Source organism: Podarcis muralis, chromosome 5, assembly GCF_964188315.1.
Source record: "Podarcis muralis chromosome 5, rPodMur119.hap1.1, whole genome shotgun sequence".
NCBI classification, from domain to species: Eukaryota; Metazoa; Chordata; class Lepidosauria; order Squamata; family Lacertidae; genus Podarcis; species Podarcis muralis.
In genome coordinates this window covers 58,651,767-58,679,498 of record NC_135659.1, presented here as the reverse complement: position 1 = coordinate 58,679,498, position 27,732 = coordinate 58,651,767, and the positions used below count along the sequence as shown (strand labels likewise).

At 45.8% G+C, this 27,732-nt stretch overlaps 1 protein-coding gene across 3 annotated transcripts; it reads right to left on the bottom strand.

The window, feature by feature from the left end:
• Positions 1–2: 2 nt before the first annotated feature.
• Positions 3–27,732, bottom strand: PRICKLE4 (prickle planar cell polarity protein 4). Of its 3 annotated transcripts, none has more exons than XM_077928948.1 (8): positions 27,404–27,732; positions 10,262–10,430; positions 8,856–8,963; positions 7,326–7,463; positions 6,141–6,344; positions 3,918–4,104; positions 2,435–2,758; positions 3–1,326 (listed from the first exon to the last, which is right to left on the bottom strand). In XM_077928948.1, exons 2-8 carry the CDS (start codon positions 10,412–10,414, stop codon positions 755–757), a joined length of 1,686 nt encoding a protein of 561 aa, XP_077785074.1. In that variant the 5' UTR covers positions 10,415–10,430; positions 27,404–27,732; the 3' UTR covers positions 3–754. The 3 variants fall into 3 exon arrangements, with proteins under 3 accessions (XP_077785074.1, XP_077785075.1, XP_077785073.1); XM_077928949.1 differs by lacking the exon at positions 27,404–27,732 and adding an exon at positions 27,142–27,277; XM_077928947.1 differs by lacking the exon at positions 27,404–27,732 and adding an exon at positions 26,279–26,413.

The following is a 27,732-nucleotide window of genomic DNA, read 5'->3' as shown; positions in this document are numbered from 1 at the left end:
CATCTCTTGGAGCTGCCTTTATTTGCTGAGTGTGGCTTCCCTGAACTATCACTGTTCAGACAACTATAGATAAAACTGTATAACATTTTTTTTAGCATCCTGCTTACAGTTGCCAAGTCAAGCATTCAATGATTAAGGCAGGGTTAACCTATTTATTCTTCACACTGCACCTTTTGAAAACACGGAAATTGGAAGGATGAGCTGGTAGGGAGCCAGAAGGATCTTGGAACTTGTGCAAAATGTGTGCAGGTGGTGAACAAAGGGGTACAGCCTTGTTTCACACGCTCTACGCTACAGCATGTTCTGGCCAGTGAGCTTCTTGTAAGTATTCATGCTGTAGTAGAGAGTTTAGAAGCTGAGAGTGTCCTGCCCACAAGGCTCTCCTGAATTATGCTAATCTTTACATGTTTCTTCCCTGTGTAACTAGGAAAAAAGGGGAAGAGGGAGCTGCAGGCCTTTGAGGAGGAAAATGCCAGTTCTAAAGCCTCTGAAAATGCAGAATGTGACCAAACTGGCAATGCAAACCTCTGTATATGTGAGAGTCTTGCTTCTCACTCGTCTGCTTATTCGCAGTTCTTCCTCAGCTTTGCACTTGTAGGGAGATCACTTTTCAGCACGCACACCCATCAACCGCATTGCTACATAAGATGTCTGCTTGTGACACTATTTCCACCTCCCCCCACCCCCTCAACACTTTTCGGGTATCCAAGAACTACGTTCTCTTTCTCTTCTCCCTCTTCCCCACCAGCCCAAACTAACATATACTGCAGTGTTTGTTGCTCGAACGTGCTCTGGCCGCCCACCCTATCCCTTTGCCAAGTGTCTCTTGCTCCATATCGGGTAGAACAATCCGTCTGGCCCCAGGCTTTGGGATGGGCTTTCCGAAAAAGAAGCCATCTGGCTCAGAGTCAGAATCTGAAGAGGATGAGCAAGTAGGGCACCAAGCATCGTCTTGTTCCACCACAGCTTCCTGCTTGCCTGTGCTGTCCTCGGACGGCATTTGTGAGAAGTCCCTGTTCCACACTGATGCATGTGGGGCTTCGGAGGCGCTGCCCCTAAAGGGATCATCTCCAACTTGCTGCTGAGGTGTTAGTGGGAAAGTGGACCCTAGCAGTTGGTTCTCCGTTAAACCGACAGTGCTGTGAACTACCTCTAGCCTAGAGGGGCTAGAGGTTCCCCGCTCTGCTTGAGGAGAACCAGTCAGAAGTTCAGTTTTATCAAACTGCTGGGAAGCTATTCTCTTTCGGAAAATAGCGCTTGCTTCTTCTTGGCTCCTGAACTCAGGACACAGTGATGAATCCCCAGATGTGTGAAGTGTTTCCATTGCTGGTAATAAGAAGAACAAGCATATATTAGAGCACTGGTCTTCAACTGGTGGGTCATGCCTTAATCCAAGGTGGGTTGCAACAGGTGCAGCCGCACCGCCATGCAAATATATGGTAAAGTATTAAGAAATGGATCCCCAAATACAGGTTTGCTTTAATAGTGGGTCTTGGGTCTGAAAAGACAGAAGTCACCTGTATGACGACCCTAAACTCCCAAGTCGAACTGCTGAATAAAGTCTATAAGGCAAGGGCGGGGGAGGCTGTGTGGCTTCTCTTCCAGCTGTTGGTCTTACCCAGCATGACAAACTAGTTGGGGATGAAGGAAGGTGCAGTCCAGCAACATCTAGAGAAGGGCAGTCCAACTTTATATAGCAAGAGTACTTTGAGATGGGACCTGCAGGCTGCACACTGCCTTGTCACCAAAGGGGGAGTGGGAGCAAGGCCAAAATTTTACACACAACTGCTGGCTAAGCAAGGTGCCGGGCTTTGGGAAAGGATGCAAGGACCCTGTCAGAACCCTCATGCCTCCTTCCCAAAGCCCAGCATCTTGCATACCCAGCTTTGGGAAGCTAGTGTGAGGGCTGGCAGGGTGTGTGTGTGTCAATATTGCTGAGGGCAGCCCAAAAAGGCCTGAGGACCACCCTGATTTAGAGAGCAACAGGCTCCCCTTCATTGTAGATAATCTTAACATCAGGACAGACATGTAGAAGCATAAACATCAACATTTTCTGTCATCAGGCAGAGATGCCACCTGGAATCAGAATCTGGCATCTAGTGAAGCCCAAACCTCATCAGGGCTGAGCCCTGTGGCCTCTTTTTGAGCCTTGACAAGGGAGGAGCAAGCAAGCCTCTCTTGCCCCTTCTGTGCAATGGTGTGGATTGGGCCTCATGGCAAGCAAATGTGCTGTGGTTACGGCAGCAAGCTCACTCAGTGAGGGCAACTAACTAAGTCACTCAAGAGACCTCACCACCACCATTAAAAAAATCTGGAATCAACACTACATTAGGAGTAGAATAAGATAGGACTGGGGAGCCTTCTATTGTTTTGGCTCAAAGGTGCCTATATCATTATCCCTGCTGCTGAAGGCTGATCACCCCAGACATCTTACCATCTGAATCTGCTGTTTCCTCACAGGCATGAGGGTTGGTTCTTGCAGCTGCAGAGGAGCAGCCTGGGCTGCTGTATCTAATTCTAGAGATGGGTGTTGAGTCAGGGGATGGAACAGAGATGAAAGCGGAATCAGAGGAATCTGAGCCAGTGGAAGACAAGGCCGATTCCTTCTCTAAGCTGCAGGCCTCAGAGCAGAAGAGAAGCCCATTTTGAGTAGTGACCAGCTGGCCTTGAAGTGCTTTTTTGCAAATGCTGCAGCAGAAGCAGCAGGATTTGGCGTGCCAGTGCTGGCCTTGGAGGGTGGCTTGCTCACTGTCGACACCTGCAAGAGCAGAACAAAGCACACTAGTTTAACTATTGGCAATTTTAATGCAGAACTTCGTTTGCATTTATTGCTGATGTGGCCTCCTTGCACACACACACCCTCCCGGTTAAATAGGAGATATGTCCGGGTACATTTCAGACCCCAAATGAGGAAGTAAAAGGCAAACTGGCTTTCATACTGCTAAGACAGTATGATGATGAGATAATACAGGCCGAAAATTAATTTGGCCACTTCACCCAGCCAGCCTGTGGTTTATGGCATACTCCACCAGGAGCCCCTGCATGATAAGAGCTAGATTTTAACCATCCATCTGCTTGATCACAAAGAGAGTTAAGTTGTAGTGCCAATGGTGCTACAGAGTCATACCGATGTTTCTTCATCATTTACCAGTTTGCCTCTAGTTTGAAGAGTGGGTGTGACTGGATTTTTGTAAGGCTTTTACATTTACCAATTTTGTGAATAATATTAACTGAAAGGTTAGGAATCTGTCTGATTATTGTAAGATTGCTTTAAATGCTTATACCAAGGGGAAAGCTTTCTAAAATCATACTATGTATGATTAAACCAATTACTGCAAATGTGGCCGCTATTTTAGAAGGCTTGGGATTAGCATGGAGAATAACAGTGCAGTGCAATACCTTACTCAGAAGATCCATCGGCTCATCTTGCATGCTACAATAACATAAGCCATAGCTTAGTCAGTGTGCAGGCTTCTGGGCCCCTAAAGAGGACATCACAGCCACTTTTCTCCTTCTCCAGTCCTACTGCTGTGAGACAATCCATTATTTGGATCTGAACCCGGGTTCATGGTTTGTTACATTTCAGACAAACCACGAGCCATAACCAAGGTTTGTTACGATTTGCGGTTTGGCTGGAGTGAGACAAACCACCAGGTTATGTGTGAAAAGCATGGTAAGTCAAACCACGGCCCAGTACGCATCAGTACTAGAGGAAGAGCAAAGCAGCTGTGATATCCTGGCTGGCAGCTTCATGCAAAGGCATGGTTTAGCTTTGTATTACATGAGCAACAGATTATCGAGTTCACTGGATATTACGCAGTATAGGACTGCAGTTACAACAGAAAAGGTCCATCTGTCAGTGAGCAGCCAGACACGACTGCATTCTACGCAAGACCACAGAAATGCTCAGCACCTACCAATGATCTCTCCACAGGCTTGGCAGACATCTGCATACAGACTCTCAAAGCAAACACAGCAGCAGGGCTGGCCACCCTTCATGACATAGCGCCGTGCCCCCAGGGGCAAGTCACACTCGAGGCAGCAAAAGTGCTCTTCATGCCAGCGCATGCCTTCTGCCTCCATGCACTCCGAGGTGAAGATCAGCTAAAGAGGCAAAGAGAATGCCAGATATCAAGCATGCAGTGTACGGAGGGGTGCTTTTTGGCTCCTAATTCTTTGAGGTACTTTTGTCATTGTACACCAAGAAATTAAAGCTTTGTGCACCAAAGCTTTACTACATTCAGCAAAATTGGCAGCATAGTTATTGTACCTAAAAGCACCTAAAAGTTATTGTATGTAAAGGTAAAGGTAAAGGGACCCCTGACCAGTCGTCAGGCCGACTCTGGGGTTGCGGTGCTCATCTTGCTTTATTGGCGGAGGAAGCCGACGTAAAGCTTCTGGGTCATGTGGCCAGCATGACTAAGCCGCTTCTGGCGAACCAGAGCAGCCCACGGAAACGCCGTTTACCTTCCCACCAGAGCAGTACCTATTTATCTACTTGCACTTTGATGTGCTTTCGAACTGCTAGGTTGGCAGGAGCAGAGACCGAGCAACGGGAGCTCACCCCGTCGTGGGGATTCGAACCACCGACCTTCTGATCGGCAAGTCCTAGGCTCTGGTTTAACCCACAGCGCCACCCGTGTCCCTACTCTGTCCCAAAATAAAATTCTCTGAACTGAACACATTGTGGAAACATCATATTCAAGCATTGTTTTATTTTGATTTTCCCCTTAATGGGAACTGTGCCGTAACACTTATTTCCTGGCTACTGGAATTTAAGGCTTGAAGGTTTCACCAAATCCAGCCTACGTAATTTCTAACTTATCTTCGCAACTACAGAAATTTAAACACCAACTCTCATAAAAACAGAACAGATTTTCAAACTTGGGTATTATTTTTTTTGTGGAAATGCAGAATGCATAGCACTATAGCCTCAAGCCTAGTATATGAACACAGACCTAGTTTTGTTGCACTTTGCAGATATTGCTTCTTACAAAGACACAGGTGCAGCTGCAGGCAACCCGGCCACTTCCTGTGGAAGGAAGCCCCGCACCACTACAGCAATGGAGTTGGCTAGGGCTGGAGCTGGGTTTCCCCCCTCCTACATCCGCAGCCGGGGAGGCAGGCTTAATAGACTGCAGTATAGTGTAAATATAACTTTTATATGCACTGGGAAACCCCCCCAAAATAGTGTGTCTCACTTTATTGCACTAGTTGCTTTATTATGGGGGTCTGGAACTGAACCCACAATATCTCCAAGGTATGCCTATATTTACTTAGCATGGAAATAAGTTTTGTACCTTAAGCAGGTCATACCACAGTGGGCCTGCTCTAAGATACCACTAGCACTTTTCAGATTAAATTTAGAAGGGCTCCTCCACGGTATCTGGATGCCTTCATGGTACAGTCAAAGAACATACAAGGTGGATGAAACTTCATTCCAATGTATAACGACAAACCTCATCTTCCTGCTTACAATATAACATCGTTTTAATTGATACTTCTCACTATAGAGAAAGGTAAAGGATGCAGGTGGCGCTGTGGTCTAAACCACTGAGCCTCTTGGGCTTGCTGATCAGAAGGTTGGCAGTTTGAATCTGCACAGCGGGGCAAGATGCCATTGCTCTGTCCCAGCTTCTGCCAACCCAGCAGTTTGAAAGCACACCAGTGCAAGTAGATAAATAGGTACCGCTGTGGCGGGAAGCTAAATTGTGTTTCCGTGCTCTGGCACTTGTCACGATGTCCCGTTGTGCCAGAAGCAGTTTAGCCATGCTGGCCACATGACCCGGAAAACCGTCTGGACAAGCGCCAGCTCCCTCGGCCTGAAGTGAGATGAGCGCCACAACCCCATAGTCACCTTTGACTGGACTTAACTGTCCAGGGGTCCTTTACCTTGCTACAGAGAGAAAAGTTTGGTCTTTTTGAGACAGCAAATAACCACTTCATTGTGGATAGGTGGAGATTATAAATAAGGTGACTGCTGATCTCTGGAAAGAAATCTTGCAATCCCTATGAAATTTTCAATCTTTCATTGAAAGTCCTAACCAGATTGAAGGTGGTAGATTAGGATCATCAATAGTTTCAAGAAGAGATTAGGAATTGACACAAGACCCCAAGTGTTTTTATATGCGTATACCTACTTGATCACATGAAGCACAGCGTGGGCGGAAGAATTCTGCATGGTGCCGGCCACAATAGATCTTCCCATCTCGCTGGAAGTAGATGAGATCTACTAGGGGCTGGTGGCAGGTGTGACAGACAAAACAGGCAGGATGCCAGTAGCTCTGGTCTCCCAGCTTAGGTGCATACACACCCTTTTCACCTCTGATCAACCTCTTACCACACTGTAAGCAGAAAGGACCTTTTTATCTATGGTGCATAGTTATCTAATCTTCCTGCAATACAATATTGCTGGCTACCCACAACCCAGATTGTGATCTTCATGGACATGTGATATCCTCTTATTAGCCTTGGGGGGGGGGGGAGAGAGAGGGAAATCAACTTTTTAGTTTCAACAATTTTTTGTGAAAAAGTTTTTTTGTTAAATATTGTGCCTTTCTGCCTCACCACAAGCTTCCAAGGTTCCTGACATCAGTGAAAATTAATACATAATAAAAGGCTTATCCACAGTTACCTTTCCTGGCACAGTCCGCACTTTAAAGCTCTGCATCCAAGTGCCCCCCTTTGCATAATAATAATAATAATAATAATAATAATAATAATAATAATATTCATAGAATCATAGAATCATAGAGTTGGAAGAGACCACAAGGGCCATCGAGTCCAACCCCCTGCCAAGCAGGAAACACCATCAGAGCACTCCTGACATATGGTTGTCAAGCCTCTGCTTAAAGACCTCCAAAGAAGGAGACTCCACCACACTCCTTGGCAGCAAATTCCACTGTCGAACAGCTCTTACTGTCAGGAAGTTCTTCCTAATGTTTAGGTGGAATCTTCTTTCTTGTAGTTTGGATCCATTGTTCCGTGTCCGCTTCTCTGGAGCAGCAGAAAACAGCCTTTCTCCCTCCTCTATGTGACATCCTTTCATACGCCATATTCATACGCCACTCATCTGGTTGGGTTTCCTCGGCCACTCTGGGTGGTATACAGCATTTCTGGGCAGCTTACAGCTTTGGACCTTTCCCCACTAAAACCCACTCAGCTCAACTGGAGCAAATGACAATCCATAGAAAGCGTGTGTAGTGTGTAGTGCCAATCTTCTCCAGTTCTTATGCTTAGCCAGGGGAAAGCAAACCCAGATCTTAGACTTGGGTATCTCAATCATGAGAACACTAGTATCCAGTTTTAAGGAAAGGATGGCTCACCTTTTTACAAAAGCACCCGTGAGTTGTGGGGGGCACCAGGCATGTGACTCCCTGTCCCAGGGATTCCTGCCGTCGCTGTGAAGCAAATATCCGTAGCCGCTCCCTTTCCTCCTCACCAATGGATGGGCAATACCTTGCCTTAAATAAAAGCACAAGATTGTGTCAAGACCCAAAAGAGCATTCAGATTTTCTTCAGGCAGGCAGCTGCTATCAAACAATCCACAATTGATTTCAGAAGAACTGAACATCAAATATGTTAAGTTGTGGGTGAACATATCAGATGACACAGCGATTCTTCAAACAGCTCTTGTTTATTCACAGGCCAGAACAGAACTGAAGTGAAGGGTTCAGCCAGCCTGCTTATATAGAGCTCCACTAGAACACAACAGTAACCATTTTCTGTAACTATCCAATCACTGAACGTCACTTTCAATCCCTTATTTGCATATGTGGACCTGAGTGAAAACTATCTACAGTATCCCCCTGCTGGCCCAGGGTGAGAACTTCAGTACATAACAAAATAAATTCTACTTTATTTCTAATAGTAAATCCTGATACTGTAAACAACTGTCACCCAACTCTTAACACATGCAATGCTGCACATGTCTATTCAGCAAGCCCCACTGTGCTCAATGGGACTGACTTCTAACAAGTATGTTGAATATGACTGCAGGCTAATTGACTTTCCTTAGTGCCTTAGAATGTTTTTGTCCATCACATACATCTCTACATTATGATTTTAAAAGAACAAAGGCATTGCACTATTGGGCTTAATTGAGCCAGTCTTTCAAACAGAGTGCAAGGAGAACTTATTTGTGTGGACAGTATCACTGAATGGTCCAGTCACTAGGTGGCAGCAGACTCTGACAGATGGAGTCAGGAGTTTCCTGTAGCTGTTCTGTCTAGCTTCCTAATTGGTGTGTCTTATAAAGCCTTCCATTAGAACAGTATTTATAGCAAACTCTGGCTTACTGGTCCTAGTAAGTCATTAGAGCTACAAAACTTTTGAGGCAACAAAGAATTTGTGATGGGAGTATGTATGTTACCCAAGGTGATCAGCAAGTGCAGAAACAAATACACAGTCTCTAAATTTCTGAGTGATAAATTTTGGGAACAAACAGCAAGGGCTAAATAAGCCAATCTTCGTTTCCTCTTCTTCCTCCCCAATAGCACCCTTTACCTGTCTTAGTCCATTAGAGGAAGGATACGAAGGCAGAAGAATTGAACTGAATCAATGTTACCCTCTTACCTTCACTTATAAAGGGGCTTCTTTTGCAGTACCTCCATAGAATAACTATGAAGCTGTGTGGTTAGACTTTAATTAGAATTACAGTGTGGTTCCAAGACTATAAATAAGAGCACAAATCTGTCCCCAATCACTTTAGAGGCGCTGGCTGTGTTAACATTTATTAGTGCATAAAACGAGTACCCAACTATTTGTGGTCTGGAAAAGAGTAGAGTTTTAATCAGTTTTTCCAACCAAGGCAAGATTGCTTAATGAAGACAGGATGAGAGGTCCAAGAATCTTACATCGCAGTCCTGCGGGGGCAGCTGCTGAAGGAGAGTTTTGATGCGGAGCTGGTTCTGGGTGGCAACAGGGACTGCATCTGATGAGTGAGAGTCAAAGTTTGGTGACACCTGCAAAAGCAAACAAGATTGAGAGGCAGAGATGGAGTTGTGTTTTCCCCATGAGTTTGGGGAACAATGCCTGCTTGCACCGCTGTCTTCCCTCACAACCCTCCCCCTGGCAGAGTTGGCTGGAGATCTGAGATGTTTCCCGTGGGAAAGGGTAAAGCCCAAAGGAACTGGGTCTCCTGCTGGAGGACTAATGAAAAGGAACTGGCAGAATAAGGAAAGGAGAGCTGGCTTAGCATTCGTCTGCATTAGCATGCATTTACAGCACAGAAACCTATCCCCCAAAAGGCTGTGTTTCTCAAAAGCTAACCTTTCTCTGCTGCATTTGTACTTGGGCAAGCAGCAACACACAGCCAAATTTGCTCTGCTGTTTTTGACTGCCCTACCCACAACTCTTCTTCTTTCCATGGAATCAGAACCCAGAAAAGGTAGGGCATGCCACAGAACCGATGGAACAGATCTGGGGGCACTTCCAGGCTGTTGCTGTTTTGGGGTGGGCTGAATCACATACCATCAAATTCAGATTTCACAATTAGGTTGCACAAAACTCCCAGTCAACTCCAACCAAAAGAATGGACTTTTAGCAACAAGTGAAGTGATGAGGAAAGGTGATGAGGAAAGGCAGTGGAAAGTGTGGAACAACAACTTGTTTTGACGCAATGTCATCTAACCTCCCCACAGACATAGAAGAAGGAATTTGCTCATTAAATAGACAACATTGTCTAATCCAGGGGGAGGCAACCTAAGGCCCGGGGGCTAGATACGGCCCAATCGCCTTCTAAATCCGGCCTGCGAACAGTCTGGGAATCAGTGTGTTTTTACAAGAATAGAATGTAAATTTATTTAAATTTATTTAAAATGCATCTCTGGGTTATTTGTGGGGCCTGCCTGGTGTTTTTACATGAGTAGAATGTGTCCTTTTATTTAAAATGCATCTCTGGGTTATTTGTGGGGCATAGGAATTCGTCCCCCCCAAAAAAATATATATAGTCTGGCCCACCACATAGTCTGAGGGACGATGGACTGGCCCACAGCTGAAAAGGGTTGCTCCCCTGGTCTAATCTACCTGCAAACAAATCAAGATGAATGCTCAATAAAAAAGGTTGTCTGGAATTGCCCTGGGAGCTTTTGGTTTCTAACCCCAGAGGGAAGTAAAATAATCAACAGCAGCCTTGCCATTGTCAGCAATTAGAAGTGATGAAAATGGAGAAAAAGCAAACCTGTCATGAAATTTCCAGGAAAAACTATTGCAACATTTAGGACAGTCTTCCACATAAATATATCATCAAGTTCTGCCTTACCTCTGCTGGGGGAATTTCTGTGACAGGCCCCGAGTAATCTTCCAGGGCGCAGCCAGAATCACTGTCTGAAGATGAAGCAGGTAGTAGGTAGGCCAGTGTTCCACCGCATGGAGCCTTCTCTCTCTGTGACCAGGTAGGGCTTGGTTGAGACATCAGCAGAATGGAAGCGCTGGAAAAGAAGTGCCTGTGTGAAGTGACTGGGCCCTCTTGGATAGACTCGCCAAATGCACATAGCAAAGTCACCAATAATTGTGAGCATCTCGGTCATTCATCTGTTCAATGGGAAGCATCACTGAGAACTTTAGGAGCATTAAAACTATAGCAGGATCATTTGGTGTACAGTAAGAGGCAGGGAGTTAACGCAGTACAAATAAGAGCACAGCCAAAATATTGCTATATCCAGAATTACACTGTGCTGCGTGGGCTCCTGGAACCGGGATCCTCCCAAGTGCTGCACAAAATTTTGGAGATTTGCTTCCATAACTAGCAAGGGGTTAGAGTTCAGGTGCTGCTGTCATTTTTATATCTCCTGTTGGACTTAGTCATGTGTGTAGAATGCTCACTGGGGGGAAATGAAGGCAACAAATCACACACAGATCAAAATAAAAAGACCACTATGACCTAGCTACATTTTGCCTTCTTAAGCAGTGTCTTGGGTTTTATCTACTTGAGTAGTGTTGGGACCCCTGAGATGAATGCTAAAAAAAGATTTAGAAAACATGTTCAGAGAAAGAGTGCAAATCTCTACAGAGCATCTTTGGTCTTTGGGTAGCTCCAAGGAGAAAAGGCAGCTAAGAAAATACTTCACACATTTATAGGAAGTTGAGACCTTTTCCTTAGAAAGAATACAGTATGAGCCAGCAGTGAATTGTGACAGGACTGGGCAGAGGCAGTAGCATCTTTCTTGCAGTAATTCTGTTACATTTGTTGATATGGCGATGGAGCAGGGCGAGGCGGTTGTGACACGGGGGGGGGGGCAGACTCTGGAGTGGTGATGGCCACCAGCAAAGACCCAACTGCCTATGCCTCCCTTCCTCACAAGCAACCACTGGTGTGAACTAATGGAGAAAGAAGCTATCTGTCTCTGATGTCACTGGTATAAGTAGCCAATCAGAAAGACACGGGTTCCATTTTCTTAATAGTTCTGAACTTCCATTACAGAACAACTAGCCAGTGTAGACCAGCTGAGATGTTGTATGAAAGGCATTTCACTAGAAAGATGTACTGTATTGGAAATAAAACTCATGAAATTGGTCCATTTAGGAATTCCTTGCAGGGGTTCTTGCAGGTGAACTTTAACAGTTGTGTAGAAGACAGAATTCCAGCAGAGGTGGCTTGTCAGTTTCCCCCAACTGTTATAAGGTGCAGAAGCCCCTGTCCTCTTTTCCATCTGCTACCTTAGTTTGAAACCCCAGACACTCTAGATGGCACTGTTACATCAAAATATAAGGGTTCTGTTTTTCTGAAAAAGGACCCTCAGAAGTGGAAAACAGAGATGCTGTATCAACTTTTGTAATCCAAGAAACATGTTTTTTTAAAAGAATTATTTAAAAAGAAAAAAGGGTGTTAAAAACTGCTGAAAGTTTGGCTCAAACCTTGATAACTTTTCTTTATGATAAGTGTTAAAACCTTCTCTCCCCTACCCCCTTGATCTAAAGCCAAATAGTTTACACAAGCAACCAATGAAGTGCAAAACTGTAGCAGACCTGTACCACTTCAGATTGTGGAAGGGAAACTGGATGGTTGAATGCTTTTCTGTTTTGGGGGTTGGGATGTGAAAGAAGGCTAAGCTGGAATTTGTCTCTCTGGCATCCCCTGCCTGCAGTCTGAAATGGTAAAGTCCAGGAACTTTTGCTGCTTTTGTTAACTAGGCCTAATGCTTTGCAAAGCCTGCCATTTTAGGCAAGCCTTTGGAAATCTAGCTGCGGTTTTAATTTTGCTACTTTAGGGTTTCAATACCGCCAATTTGCTGCAATTATTTTTATTTGGTCTTTAAGCCTCCTCAGGGATTTGAGAGGCGGGATAGAAATTTCAATCAACACACTTTTAATGTTCGTGTTGTGACTGGTTGCCTTCATATGCTTGGCACATGCCCAGATCACCAGCATAATCCATTACCATTGTGTGCAAAATGTTATACAGTTGCTGATATGTATGCTGGCATCTGGGTGTGTAGCAAACCTATCAACACTGTGACTGTGCTAATTCAGATGAGGCTGCCATAGAATCTTCTCAAAAAGGTTGTGTGAGTCAGAGCTAACTGCTGTATTTTCTCTAGTGCTGTCATAATTGCAAGCCAAGTATGTTGCTGCTGCCCATAAATTCATTTTCGGGAGACAGGGACACTTTGACTTCGGGCATTAGGATGAGCTGTAATCTATTCTTCCCCTCTGTGTGTGTGGGGGGGGGAATATTTTTCCCCTCCACACCCTTACAAACCTGCAGTGTTAATCATTCCCTGGAGCTTGGGGCACTGGGGGCTTACACTGGGTAGCTTTCCTGGTTAATGGTTACACCATGGAAAGAAGTGGACTCATCTCCCAGTTCTCTTTTCCAGAACTGGCTCATTTCCTTCCTCCCGTGTATCTGTTTCCAAAACAAAAGAGAGATTGCAGTTTGATGGCTCAGTTCAACTGCTGCGATTGCTTGGATGTCTTCCCAGAGTCTGACACTCTCCAGCTAGATTTCCTGTCCCAGCTCCAAATGAAGGAGAGAGAGAGAAAAGAGATGATTCTGGATGGGGGCTGGGGAAGGGTTAGTTAGATGCAACAGAGTCATGATGAATGATCAGCAGCCATGCTTTTAGAAAAAGAGTGGAAGGAGGTGACAAGATCATATATACAACAACAAGGATACTGTTTCAGCATGCAGGGATGTGAAACCTTCTGTCTAACTAGCACAAAATTCCTTGTCCAGTCAGAGAGGCAGACACACAGGAGTTCTGTCTGATATAAAGACAGCCTTCCACAGCCTGCAGCACTCCAGATGAATGTTGGACTCCAATTCTCATCAGCCTCAGCCAGCATCAGCCCCAGCCAGTGGTCAAGAAGGATGGAAACTGTAGGCAACAAACTTCTGGAGGGCTTGTTTCATGCAGAAGGTTGTTTAAGGGACATTTCAATGAGCCACACAAAAAGGGGTTCTAGAAAGTCTATTTTATAGTTTAACCACCCACACCCACACCCACCCAAGTGCTTTGTACTTTAATAAAAATATTCCCTGACCTCTTTTGTTAGCTCACATAAGACTGAAAACAACTTTGCACAAATTCACCTTTACAGTCCTGTTAATGCCATTACTCTCACCCTTTTCAACACTATTCACAGAAGCACACTGGGCATATTGGTAGCACACTGTGCAAAAGCAACTAGGCACCTGAAGGAGCAAACTGCAGCTTAGAGAATGGAAGATCCAAACTGGAAACTTTCAACTTCAGCCTCAAACTGAAATCCCTTGGCCTAATAAACAGGCTGTTATTTTTCTCGGGTTTAGCCACACATGCCTGTCGTTGGCTCAGAGCTGCCTCTTCCAATGTAATTAGTGCAGAGAGCTCAGGTTATGCTGCTGTGAACCTGGGTCAATAATTAACTCAGCAAATTAGCTAGCAAACAGGAGGGAAAACAAAAAGTTCAGATTCTGCTGGTTCCCATCACCTTACTTCCCAGAATCCAGTAGTAGCACAGATAACTTAGAAGTTTCCAGAAGGGTAGTCATGTTAGGCTGCGTATACACACATCCCCTAAACAATCCTGGGAACTGTTTGCCCCACTAGAGCTACAACAGCAGCATCCTTAAGCTACAGTTCCCAGGATTCTTGGGGACAGGGAATATGTTTTAGATGTATGGCATTTTCACAGCCAAAGTCTGTTGTAGAAAAAACAGCAGTCTTGTGGCACCATAAAGACCAACATATCTATTACAGCAGATTTGTTTTCTGAACCACAGTCTGCTCCACCAGACTGCATGAAGCAAAACCCTAAAATGTAATCCCACCAGGGCACTTTCTAAGATGGCCATATTGAATAAAGGAACTTTGAAGGGAAGGGAAACTTCAGCAGGAAACCACTGAAATACATTTTATCAGACAATTAAATTCTATCATCTGTGGCTGTAATCAAGACTGGGGGTTTATCACCACGCAGTTTTTATTAACTAGCTAACCAATGCCAGCATCACCAATAGTGCTTTGTTGACTGATGACCCTAAAAATTTTGCTTTCAGGTAATTTCCAGTGTATGTTCTTTTTGTGTTTAATTTCTCTCTGATCTCACTCCTCTACATCCCCCCTCCACTTGCTAATTTAGGATTACACTTCATTCATCTGATGAAAAAAACACAAATTACGTCATAATACAGTTGTTAATCTTTAAAGTGCTAGCTAAGGAATAAAAAGCATGGGAGACTGCTCTTTCTCTGGATTCCAAGAAATAACCATGTTAAGGTTTGTCTAGCTGTATATCACATCTCTCTCCAAGTCCAGTACATTTTAACATGTAAAAACGAAGCCCGGCTTGATTTCACCAGGAGGGCATTATCATGCAAAGAAGGTGGTGTAATCATGCAGGTGAGAAGAACCTTGCACCACAAAATGCATATTCAACAGGGATTCAAGAGATGCAATCTTGTTCAGCAAATTGTTGAGAGATTTGAATAGAATAAAAACCTCACTTATCTCCCTACATCTGTTTTGCTTCAAAGCTTTTTCAGTTATGAATTCAGGACACTACAGCACATAACTCCCATTCTCTCTGCAAGTAGATTACTGCAGGATGGGGCCTTGGATCAAAACTAAAAGCTCCATACACCTTGACCACCCACAAAATATGAAGGCAACTGTTGACTTAGTACAATTGTCACATGACAGCCACTTGAGACAGCTTTCAGTGGACAGCTTTTTTTACGCAGCATCTGTAACACGTACAACAAGTTGCCAGGTGGATCACTGCCATTGTGTGAAGAGAGTCCATGTCGTGAGCAAGGGGGATCCACACTTGAAACAGCTTGCATATTGTAATCATAACATACGGGCAAGACCAGCCTTGCTACCCTGGGTCCTCACCTATAAATACCATCATCATTTTAATACAAATTAAAAGAACAATTTTAAACAGCTTGTGCTTTCCCCCACTATAGTTTATGATATTTGAATAGCTGGAAGGGGAAATAATTAATCTCTAATAGTCCTAGAACACCATTAGTGGATAATTCCCAGCTGGGAGGACCATCCCTATTGTAACGCCCCATGACAGGATACTTAACAAAGGATGCTTTACTGGACTGGAGCTCAGCCAGCACTGGACTGGGATTCAGCGGGTCACATATATGATGAATTATTACACCTGTTTTAAGCACATCCCATCCATTCTCTCATGACAAAGTAGGTTGACTGAGCAATGGAAAAACCCAAGCTTTAACACCTTCCACCTGGCCAGAAGTGGCAATGACATCTGCACTACCTGCTTTGCTTATGGCTGGGATCTCCAGCAGTGCCATAAAACTAGAAAGCTTTAGTAAGGTAAAGGTAAAGGGACCCCTGACCATTATGTCCAGTCATGACCGACACTGGGGTTGCTCATCTCGCTTTATTGGCCGAGGGAGCCAGAGTACAGCTTCCGGGTCATGTGGCCAGCATGACTAAGCTGCTTCTGGCAAACCAGAGCAGCGCATGGAAACGCCATTTACCTTCCTGCCAGAGCAGTACCTATTTATCTACTTGCACTTTGACGTGCTTTCGAACTGCTAGGTTGGCAGGAGCAGGGACCAAGCAACGGGAGCTCACCCTGTCACGGGGATTCGAACTGCTGACCTTCTGATCGGCAAGTCCTAGGCTCTGTGGTTTAACCCACAGTGCCACCTGCGTCCCAAGAAAGCTTTAGTAGCATTCGTTAAAAACAGGCATTCTGAAAACTGTGTGCTATGGTGATGAGAGAACGAGATGCTGTCAGAAATAAATCAGTCAAAACAAGGGGTCTTGAGAGTAGTACCCACCCAAGAGGTTATCAGTTTCCTGTCTGTATTGTTTATTGCTGGGGCCTGGTCTTTTTCCAAGCAGCTTGTGCTGGGGCATGGTGATTCAGCCATGACTCTACCATCAGGTGTACCTGCTCATTCACTCACTCATGATGCAGGCACATAGCAGATTAATCCAGCCTCAGAGAAGATGGCCCTATATCATTGTTCTTCAAGTCAAAAGTAATGCCTACAACAGGAACTCATACAGAAACATTGCTGAGGGTGGATAACCTTTATTCTTATACAGGCACGACCATTTTAGATGCATCCAATTGACGCGTAATCACAGACACACGGGTTGGACCTGGAGGAAGGAAGAAAGGAGGCAAAATGGGATGGGGAGGGCACTTATACAAGCTATGCCGATGCACACAGGGTACAGGAACAGAACCCCTGCACGGAATGGTTGTCGCCTGTATAATCCAAAATAAATATTCTGCAATGTAAGGGTGAAATGTGCCTTCAATTTTAATTCAGGGGTGGCTGGGGATAAAGTGTAACTCATCAAAAATGTTGTGAACTCACAACACAAAGCTGAAAAAATAAACAAAACTGTGTTACCATCTGCCTTAATCTGGCAACTATCCTTCCGTGAGAATTAATCCTTTCATGTGCTTCTAACTCAATGGTTTTATGTGACTAATCAATCAGGCTGGCTGTTGGCTGTTGACAATTCTTTGTAATCAGTCCTGGTAATTAGTAAATTCCATCCTGCCTACCAGCTCAAAGGGAATGGCTTCCTTTACTAAACTTACTCCTTTTCCCACTTTACATCCCATCTTCCTTGCAAAATGAAAACCCAAAGCAGCCACCACCACCAAAAGTACATTAAAAAAACCAAACAAACCATATGAAGAGTATAAAGAGAAATTGTTATTTTATGGAAGTAATTAGCACATGTCTTCTTTCATCATGTCCTCCTACTCCACTTCCAAATTGCTTCCACCCCCATCACCAAATTTAATATCCATCTATAGGATTTTCCAGGACAGCCTATGCTCAGAGGAAACAATGCTGAAGACAATGAATTTAGTAAAAATAAGTTGGATTAGAAACCTGTAGGCCAAACACTGGAATAACAGGATTGGAGCAGCAGGCAGAGGCAGTGCTGCTCCAAGACACAAGACACAATTAAGAACAATCCTGGCCACCATTCAAGGCACCCCAAAGTGCCACAGCACACTGGTTGTAAACCACTGTCTTAAAAAGCTATTACACAAATCTATGGTGCAACTGCATTTGAAATACTGTATACATTTCTGGTTACCTCAACCAGAAAGCATCTTTATAGAGTTGAAAAGGTTCAGAAAATAGCAACCAAACTGATCAAGGAGATGAAGAAACTCTATCAGGAAAGCTTGCCCCCATATGGAGATTTTTAGTTAAGGCCAGTATGAGGTGATATGAAACAAGTGTAGAACATTAGGCACACCACAGAGAAAGTGGACAGAGAATTTTTTTTCTTCTCCTCCCTTACACTGGAACTTGTGGACATCCAATGAAACTGAACATTGGAAGATTCAGGTCAGAAAAGAATGTACTTCTTCACTCCCACAGGAGGCAGCGATGACCACCAACTTGGGACAGCTTTGAAAGAGATAAAGGCTCTCAAGGGCTACCAACCACAATGGATATCTTCACTGTTGAAGGCAGTATCCTTCTGACTGTGAGTGCCAAGTGTTGGAAACTGCAGGAGGGAAGAGTGCTCTTGTACTCAGGTCACACTTGTGGGCTTCCCATAGACATCAGGTTGGCCACTGTGAGAAGAGAATTGCTGGGCTGGATAGTCCATTGGCCTGACCCAGCAAGCTCTTTTTACGACTTCATGAGTGGTGAACCTCTTAACTCATAGGCCAGGTCCAGTCCCAAAGGCACTCCAAGCCAAAGCAACAGTGTGAATAACACGGCAGCACCAGGTTGAGAGGAGAGGTTTAAACCTTTCCTGCCTGGCTCATTTCTGCAATGGGAAGGAAAACTGCACCCTCTGTTCTTCAAGTGATCTATCTAAAAGATCTTCTGCAATGATATTCCCCTCTAATGTAGCCCTGGGCCAGGCAAGGGAAATTTCAACAATGGTGAGGAAAATAACCCATCACATCTGCATTTCTCTGTTGATCCGCACTGCCCTTATAATAGAAGTATAACATGAAAATCCATTCTGTAGATTATCCATGCAAAATGGCAAGAATGTTCTTTAAAAGATATTTTTATTGATTTTCCAATATCATTCCAATAGCAGCCTCATTATAACAACACCAATTTTATCCAATTAATACAATTATTCATGTCTTCCTTCACCATGTCCTCCTACTCCACTTCCAAATTACTTCCACCCCCATCACCAGTGGTACCTCGGAAGTTGAATGGAATCCATTCCGGAAGTCCGTTTGACTTCCAAAACCTTCGCAAACCAAGCTCCTGCAGCCAACCAGAAGCCACGGAAGCCCCGTCAGACGTTCGGGTTCCAAAGAACATTCGCAAACTGGAACACTCACTTCTGGGCTTGCTAGATTCAGGAGCCAAAACGTTCGACTTGCATGGCGTTCGGGATCCAAGGTATGACTGTATACAATTTAATTAAACTGGCCCCCTCACATGCTAGAGCTGATGGCAAGAATGTTCTACTTTACTGTTTTGTAGCCTCCAATAAGAAAGCCTAACTCTAAAATAAACCTCCTCTGATGTACATCATACTATTCCTGCCTACTAGAATACACAGGTATACCTGCCTCCCAGACCACAATGTGATGAAAAACATTGGTCTTCTCTTGACAAGCAGCAAAGCCATATGCAGCAAAAAACAACAATTGTCATCACATGAATACTTGGTACCTGAGGAAGACCTGGATTCACTGAATCAGAAGGAAGGAGGGATGGGAAAGAAGAGTCGAAACTGTGAGAAGTATCACTGGACAAAATACACGGCATGTGTTATTTCATATCTACAATCCCTAGCAGCACAAACATCCAGAATGCATCACTAGAGGAAATTGTGCTCATGCTCACAATCTGCTGTGTTTTCCCATGACTCCCACCTAGTGCTATGAATCGAAGGCTGTGCTTCTGGCCCCCACTGTGTGGAAAGGAAAGGTTAATTTCCATCCTGACCTGCATTTGACTTTTGGAGCTGCAATGTGGCATGCAGCACCCCCCACAGCCGAAACATCATCCTGAAAACAATGTTTTCAGTTTACAGCTGTAATCAGCCTGGGTGTGGTATCAGCATGGTCTTATCTCATGCCAAACTGTATCTCTTCAAAGAGGAACAAATTTTCCCTAAAGCAAATAGAACAGATTTGTATAAATCAGAAACAATAATGTTCTGCAATAAAAAAAAATAAAAAAGAGAATTGTAGCTGAGATGGGGAAGCAGAGCAAATGCCAACTGGGGAATGGCTGCAAATCTTTTCATGATGAACCACAACTGACACCACACCTAGCAGGAAGAGGCTGAGGCGGCAGGGTAGACAAACCCTAACGCACCTCTGTGCTGTGATAGCATAAGGAAACTGTGGGTAAGAAACAGCATAAGGGGGAAAACAACATGACATTCAAAATTACCATGAGACCTTGAAGTTGCAACACAACCGTAATAACCTCAAAAGCACTTTCTTATCTATACAACCAGTTATCCTGGGATAACTGCTGCTGCAGCTGTTGGGGGGGGGACTGCCATCTTCCCCGCTCAGAGACTTCTGTTGTTGTTGTTGTAGCGGCGGCAGCTGTTGGGGAGACTGCTGTCTCCCCCACTTGGAGGACTGCTGCTGCTGCTACAGAAGAGAAGAGGACTGCGGAAAAGACTGCAGAGACCAGGTCCCTGGGAAGGCAAGCAAAGTGGGAACAGTTGGCGTGGTCCAGCTGCTGGGGCAACACTATATAGCCTGCTTAGAGACATCTAGTTTGGTTGTCCTAGGGGATTTTAACATCCATACCAACACAGCCTTACAAGGGGCCACTCAGGACTTCATGGAAAGCATGGCCTCCATGGGGCTGTCCCTGAATAAGTGTGGCCCAACTCATAGCCATGGATATGCCTTGCACCTGGCGTTCACCTCTATGGACATGGTTGATCTGACACTAAGTAAAAGTGAAACAAAAGAAGTGCCATTGTCGGATCACTTCCTGGTGCAACTGCACTTCTCTGTGACCCTTACCCTCTGCAGAGAGGTGGGACCGATTCGGATGGTCCACCCCCGCCACTTAATGGATCCAAATGGTTTCCAAAGAGTGGTAAGGGATGTTTATTGCATGTTGATGGCCTTTCTGGTGATTCCCTGGTGGCCTGCTGGAATGTGGAGTTAACCAGGGCTACTGACTGTTTGGCTCCAAAGCTCCCTCTCCGATTGCATGGAGCCTGGACGGCCCCGTGGCTTTCCCCAGAGCTGAGGGAGAGGAACCAATTGCTGAGATGGCTAAAGCGCTGGTGAAAGAAAACTCATTCTGAATCAGACCAAACACAGGTTAGAGCTCAATGTCAAGTCTACCAAGTGACGACAGTGACAGCGAAGAAGACCTCCTTTGCCACCTCTATTGCATCTGCCGAAGACAGCAGCAGGAGACTCTTTCAGGTGGTCTGCAATCTAATGGAACCAACTTCACCATTGGGGTCTAGTGAGGACCCCAAGATCTCCTGCAATGATTTTGCAAAGTGTTTTGCAGATAAAGTTGCTCAGATTCGGAAAGAGGTACCGTAGATTCCACCGTGGTAGTGGGGCCGGGGCGGGAGAGTGCTAGAGTCCTGTCTGGTCAAGTTGTGTGGGATCAATTCCAATCTGTTACCTCCATGGATGTGGACAGGCTTCTTGGACAAGTGAAACCGACCACCTGTCTCCTTGATCCTTGCCCATCTTGGCTCATAAAAGGGAAGGGAAGGGCGATGAGCTCCACAGGGTGGTGAATGCCTCCCTCTGTGACGGTGTCTTCCCAGACCTTCTTAAAGAAGCAGTTATTAAACCACTTCTTTAAAAAACATCTTTGGACCCGGCCAATATGGCCAACTATCACCCAATCTTAAATCTTCCATTCTTGGGCAAGATGACTGAGCGGGTGGTCACTGAACAACCCCAGGCATGCCTGGAGGATGTGGACCGCTTAGATCCCTTCCAATCAGGATTCAGGCCTCATCATGGGACTAAAACTGCCTTGGTTGTGCTGGTCGATGATCTCCGGCGGGCCAGGGACTGAGGTGGAAGCAGTTTCCTGGTCCTGCTGGATCTCTCAACGTTTTTTGACACCATTGATCATGACATCCTTCTGGACCGTCTAGAGGGACTGGGAGCTGGGGGCACTGTTATACAGTGGTTTCACTCCTTCCTCCTGGGCCGTGTTCAGAAAGTGGTGGTGGGGGATGAGTGTTCAGACCCCTGGGCTCTCACTTGTGGGGTGCCTCAGTGCTCTGTCCTCCCCCCAATGCTTTTAACATCTATATGAAGCCGCTGGGAGAGAGCATCAGGGCGGTTGGGCTGGGCATTCACCAGTATGCAGATGATACCCAGCTCTACCTCTCCTTCAAATCTGAACCAGTGAAGGTCCTGTGTGAGTGTCTGGTGGCAGTTGGAGGATGGATGGCGGCTAACAGATTGAGGTTGAATTCTGAAAGTACTGTATTTGAGGGACAGGGCAGGCAGGTGTGGAGGACTCCCTGGTCCTGAATGGGGTAACTGTACCCCTGAAGGACCAGGTGTCCAGCCTGGGAGTCATTTTGGATTCACAGCTATCCATAGAAGTGCAGGTCAGTTCTGTGTCCAGGGCAGCTGTCTACCAGCTACACCTGGTACACCGGCTGAGACCTTACCTGCCTGCAGACTGTCTCACCCGTTTGGACTACTGCAATGTGATCTATGTGGGGCTACCTTTGAAGATGACCCGGAAACAACAACTAATCCAGAATGCGGCAGCTAGACTGGTGACTGGGAGTGGCCGACAGGACCATGTAACACTGATCCTAAAGGCTCTTCATTGGCTTCCAGTGCATTTCCAAGCACAATTCAAAGTTTTGGTGCTGACTTTTAAAGCCCTAAATGGCATCGGCCCAGTATTCCTGAATGAGCATCTCCACCCCCATCGTTCAGCCTGGGCACTGAGCTCCAGTGCCGAGGGCCTTCTGGCAGTTCCCTCACTGCAAGAAGCAAGGTTACAGGGAACCAGGCAGAGGGCCTTCTCAGTAGTGGTGCCCTCTCTGTGGAACACCCTCACTTCAGGTGTCATGGAAATAAACAACTATCTGACTCTTAGAAGACATCTCAAGGCAGCCCTGTATCAGGAAGTTTTTAATGTTTGATGTTTTAGTATGTTCTCATATATGCAGTGAGCCGCCCAAAGTGGCTGGGGAAACCCAGCCAGATGGGCGGGGTATAAATAATAAAATTATTATTATTATTATCATGACTACAATAAATCAGATGAAACATTTTGACAAAGAGCGACCACTCCCAACAATACAAAAAACTTTGGACTCAGTTCTTTTTCATGTTGTATTTTTCACTAAAAAAAAATAAGGTGGGATTATCTTTTTGGGTGCCCCAAGCTTAACTACTGATATTTAGAATACTCAGTGGACAGCAAAGGGGTATGGCTAGAATAGTCTGGAATTATTTGCTTGTGTGGATGGAAAATAGTATTCTGGATAACTACCTTGTGATAACAACCTCTGGATCTTGATTTTGTGAATTACCACCGTGAACAATCATACACCTGCTACTGTTGATTGCAATGTCTGAAGGAACAATTACCATGTCTACTCAGAAAAGGACTTATTTCTGAGTAGGCATGGGATTGTATCTAAAGTGGTGCTACCTGATTCACTCCATAAACAAAATGATTTGTGCTTCAGCAATGAAACCCACTCCTTTTACTCTGCCTAACCCCCTAATCTGTTCTTGAAATTTCCTTAACACCCCAGAGCAGATTTGGGGAAGGCATGGGGTACTCATGGCAGATGGAGGGAGGGAAGTGCTGTTGCACACACATAAATACTTGCAGTCATGTAATGAGTGAACAAGATCCCACCCATGATTAGGATTGCACTATTAGTGGCTGATCTATATTGTATAGTAGTACAGTATCCTCTTAGGGCTGTACTGCTGATGACTACACATAAGGGATTGTATTTTTGAATGCTTTCCCATGTAACCTCCTCACATCAAGAAAATTAGTACATCAGGCAGAGGGTTAGATGGGAGCTTTTTCCTTTGGAAGCTGAATTTGCAGGGAGTTTTGAAGAACACTTAAACTCCATGCACACATCCTATCTGCAGCCTAAAGATTGCCTCCAGCATTTAAAAGGGTTATGGCAGACTGATTCTAAACAGGTTGACTCAGAAGTAAGTCTCACTTAGTTACCCATGACCAACATGGAATTAAGTGTGCTTTGGATTGTGGGCTTCCCCTTTCCACCAGCATCCTACAGGGGGGGGAGAGCCTCAATAGTTCTGAATTAGGGTTGTTCATTTTAGCCTGGGCACTGACTTTTTAATTCTGGGGGAAATTGTTTATTGGGTGCTCCCCCCTGCAAATAATAGCACAAATCTCAGTTAGGAACTATCTGGCTGTGGGGAAGGGATTGACCTTGGCGTTACAGAATTAACTGAGGAGCCTGATGTTAGTCCACTCTCCAACAGAAATCTCCCTAAAATATAATTGACATATGTAATGTATACATTAGTAGATCCAAAGCAGTGGGACACAGTATGCCCAGACTTAACCCGAGAAGGTGACCAGCAGGGTTTACCAGCGGCGTAGCGTGGGTTGTCAGCACCCGGGGCAAGGCAAGTAATTTGCGCCCCCTAACCCAGGGCAAGGCAAGTAATTTGCGCCCCCTAACCCTACAAATCTATGCCTATGAATGATGGTCCCTCTCTCTCTCTCTTTCTCATATTCCAATTGATTCCCATTTCCGCCGATTGATCCCCGAAGCTCTCACCCAGCGAAATTTGTGCGTAATTACGCTTCGCCATCCCTAATCCTGCTGCTTCCACCGGGAAATCATGACGGTGCGTTTCTCCTCTCCAAACTTTCCCCGGCCCTTTGCCGGCCAGCGCAGCCCTTTTGGCTATGAGCTCCCCTCCTTCTCTGCCCGCTTCCGACCCCACCTCCCCGTCCAGCCTCCCTACCTCCTGAAAAAAGGCGCCAGCGCTGAGCAGGACACCCCCGCGGCCATCGGAGAGAGGCGGGGCTGAGGGAGGCGAGCCAATGGGCGAGGCGGGGGTAGGTGGCCACGGGGGCGGGCGCTGCCGCAGTCCTCGGGTGGGCAAGGTAGGAGCAGGCGGAGGCTGGCTGGCTGCTCTGACAATAGGGGCGGGCCGAGGGCACGACCGGGCTGGGCCCTCTGGACTCGCGCCCACCCCAGATGTTGCGCCCGGTGCGGCCGGCACCCCTGGCACCCCCCACGCTACGCCACTGGGGTTTACATCAGAAGTATGCCCAGACTTAACCCGAGAAGGTGACCAGCAGGGTTTACATCAGAAGTGGAGAATCTTTTCCAGCAAAAGAGCCACAAGCCAGTAGTGGGTGGTGCCAGAAGCAAAAGATGGTGGAGCAATGAATGCAAATTAAACCTTTATACAATCCTTTCTGCTCTTCATCCAGGCAAGCAAGCAAGCAAGCAAGCAAGCAGCATGGTCATACTTCCAAGAACATAGTCCTGCCAGACAAAAACGCTTAAGGAGGATGCAAAGCAGAGCCAGCAAGGGCTGGGGGAGCTTAGGGAGGGTCTGTGGCCTGCAGAGTCCCACGGGCAAGAGAGAGAGGTTTGGGGGGCACATTTCACCCCCAGATCTGATGTTCCCCACCCTAGTTTAGACTCTAAACTTGTTTCATTGACAGGGCCCATTCTGGGAATATGTGACGAATCTGAGAAAGAACACCCCCTGAGCATGTGCAGAATGCAGTTAAAAGGGAAGTCGGAGTAAGCCTTCCTTCCCTTATCTGAATTGAAGGGAAAGATTTTCAGGTTTTAAAATTTTAGGCAAGCTTAAACTAAAGCCCTGACAGCTCCTGTTTCCCTAAAGGAAGTATTAACTGTACTTCTTAAATTATCAGAATTCTTTTTGGTGCAATACAGAAAAACCTGGCAGACACACCAATCTTGACATTATTTCAGGTCCCCTATCAGTGCTGCCCCAGCAGATGCACCTGTCAATAATGTAAATTGCCCAGGACAGATCACCATGCACCTGAATACAATTAGACTCAGCACTGTAGTCACAAATCTCAGCAGACCTCATACTCAAAACAACTACCTAACATTTACATACACCTATCAGTCTATTCATTATCTTTTCCAGATTTCATTTTAAACTCTGTAACAGAGAGAAAGTAGTTTCTAGGTCAACCTTTGCCAATCTAGTGCCCTCTATATATTTTGAACTGCAACTCCCATCATCCCCAGCCTAGGACTGATGAGAGTTGTAGTCCAAAACATCTGGAGGGCACAAGGTTGGCAAAGGCTGCTTTAGGAATAAATAGGCTCACCTTTTGAAAGGGGCATATTTCACAAATGCACAAATTCTACATGGGTATATCCTCTGTACTGAAACTCACATGTACAGTGGTGCCTCGCAAGATGAAATTAATTCGTTCCGCGAGTTTTGTCGTCTTGCGATTTTTTTCGTCTTGCGAAGCACGGTGTCGGAAAAGTTTTGGAAAAGCTTCAAAAATCACCAAAGTCTTCAAAAACCTCAAAAAAGGCTACCACACCGCGTGCTATGAGTTGCTCCTCGAAGTCAAGTCGCAACTGTATTAACGGTGTTAAGAAAAAGGAAACAAACTTGCAAGACGTTTCTGTCTTGCGAAGCAAGCCCATAGGGAAAATCGTCTTGCGAAGCAGCTCAAAAAACAAAAAACCCTTTCGTCTTGCGAGTTATTCGTCTTGCGAGGTACCACTGTACCTTATGTGTGTTCCAAGGCTGCAATATTCTGAAGTTACCAACCAGACAATATGCAATCTATTAAAAAAAAAAGTACCCCAGCATCTTTGACTTTGCTGCAATGCACCCTGGGTCATACCTTTCAGATTGTGTGCTGCTGTCACACTAACTAACTTGTCTTCTACTGATCTTATGCATACACAAGTTTTGCTCCATGCGCATGCTAGAGGAGGTTCCAGCTGGCAACATGTTCCTGTATATGCAATGAAACAGACATGGGTGCAGCCACACGTTAATAATGTAACTTGTACCCTATGGAGCCACAAAGAGGGGAAAGATTTTGCATGTACTGTTATTTCTGTCCACAGGTGAGAGATAACGAAGAAATATTTCTTCCTCATCCAAATTATCATCATCTGGTTCTGTTTTCAGCAACTATCAAGGCAGGAAACATTTTTACAGGCTGCCTCCAAGGTACACTTGCAACAAAAGATTTAGAAGAGGACTAAAGATGCAACCTGTAATCCCAAGTAAACAAAATGTGATATTTGTGACCAATTAGGATCTAAACGTTATTCTTAGTTACCAGGGTCGAAGTTCCATTGAGCTCCAAGGGAGCTCTTACTCCCATGTAAGGGTTGCAGCTTTACTGTAAATAGTTTGAAGCTTGCAACAACAATCTGGGAAAAATAAACATCAGCAGATGTCCCTTATTTTAAAAGGATTATCCCTTATCCCAGACTATCCGTTTCTCTCTCTCTCTCCAGACACAAGACCTCCAGGATGCTGGTGGTGCAATCCAAAGTCTGTCCAACAATTGCACTGGTTTTAACAGAGCCTCATTACCCCCTTGTTACAGCACTTTGGTAAACCTGCACAGGACTGAACTACTTCATGCCCAGCCTCAAACCAGGGCTCCCTCTAGCTCAGTACTGCCTACACGGACCGGCAGCTGTTCCCCAGGATATCAACGGGGGGGGGGAGGGTCTCCCCCAGGCCTACCTGATGACGCCGGGGATTGACCCAACACCCAGGCCCCTTCTGCAAGCAGAGCAGGTGCTCCTCCAGCTAAGGAAGACTAACAAGCTTTCAGGTCGCAGGCGGCGTCTCCCGTCCCTTTCCTTCACCAGGAAACCAGCAGCCCAGCCCGCTGCTTCCCCCTCCCCACAGCCCCCAAGCTTCCCGGGAGGGGGGACGCCGAGAGTGGCCCCTCAGGAAACCGCCGGCCCTCTCAGCGGAAAGCCACCCCGGACACCTTCATTACCTGCTGCTGCTGCTGCCGCCCCGGGCTCGGCTCCTTCCTGAGGGAACGCAAGAGGCGGACGCAGCGGCAGGAGCCAGTCGCGCCCTCGACGCTGCTTTTTTTTCTGGGGCGGAGGCGGCGAGGAGCTCTTCCCCCGCGCGCTCCACCTGCCTTGGCAACAGGAGTCCTCCCGGCTCAGCCCTCAGCGGTGGGAACTTTGAATGCCGGGGAGAGAAACGAAACCAGGGAAACGAGGGGTGTCCGGACTCCCCCCCCTCCCGCTCCTTTTCCTTTGCTGCGTCTTTTCCTCGCCCAGGAGACGGGCTCCTCTGCTGTGTCCGCCAGCGGGG

Coding starts and splice junctions, on each gene's coding strand:
- PRICKLE4 (XM_077928948.1), bottom strand. CDS start 10,414: ATGTCTCAACCAAGCCCTACCTGGTCACAGAGAGAGAAGGCTCCATGC. Junction 2,759..3,917: donor AGCCTGTGGAGAGATCATTG/GTAGGTGCTGAG, acceptor CTGCTCTTGCAG/GTGTCGACAGTGAGCAAGCC. Junction 1,327..2,434: donor GGAAACAGCAGATTCAGATG/GTAAGATGTCTG, acceptor TCTTATTACCAG/CAATGGAAACACTTCACACA.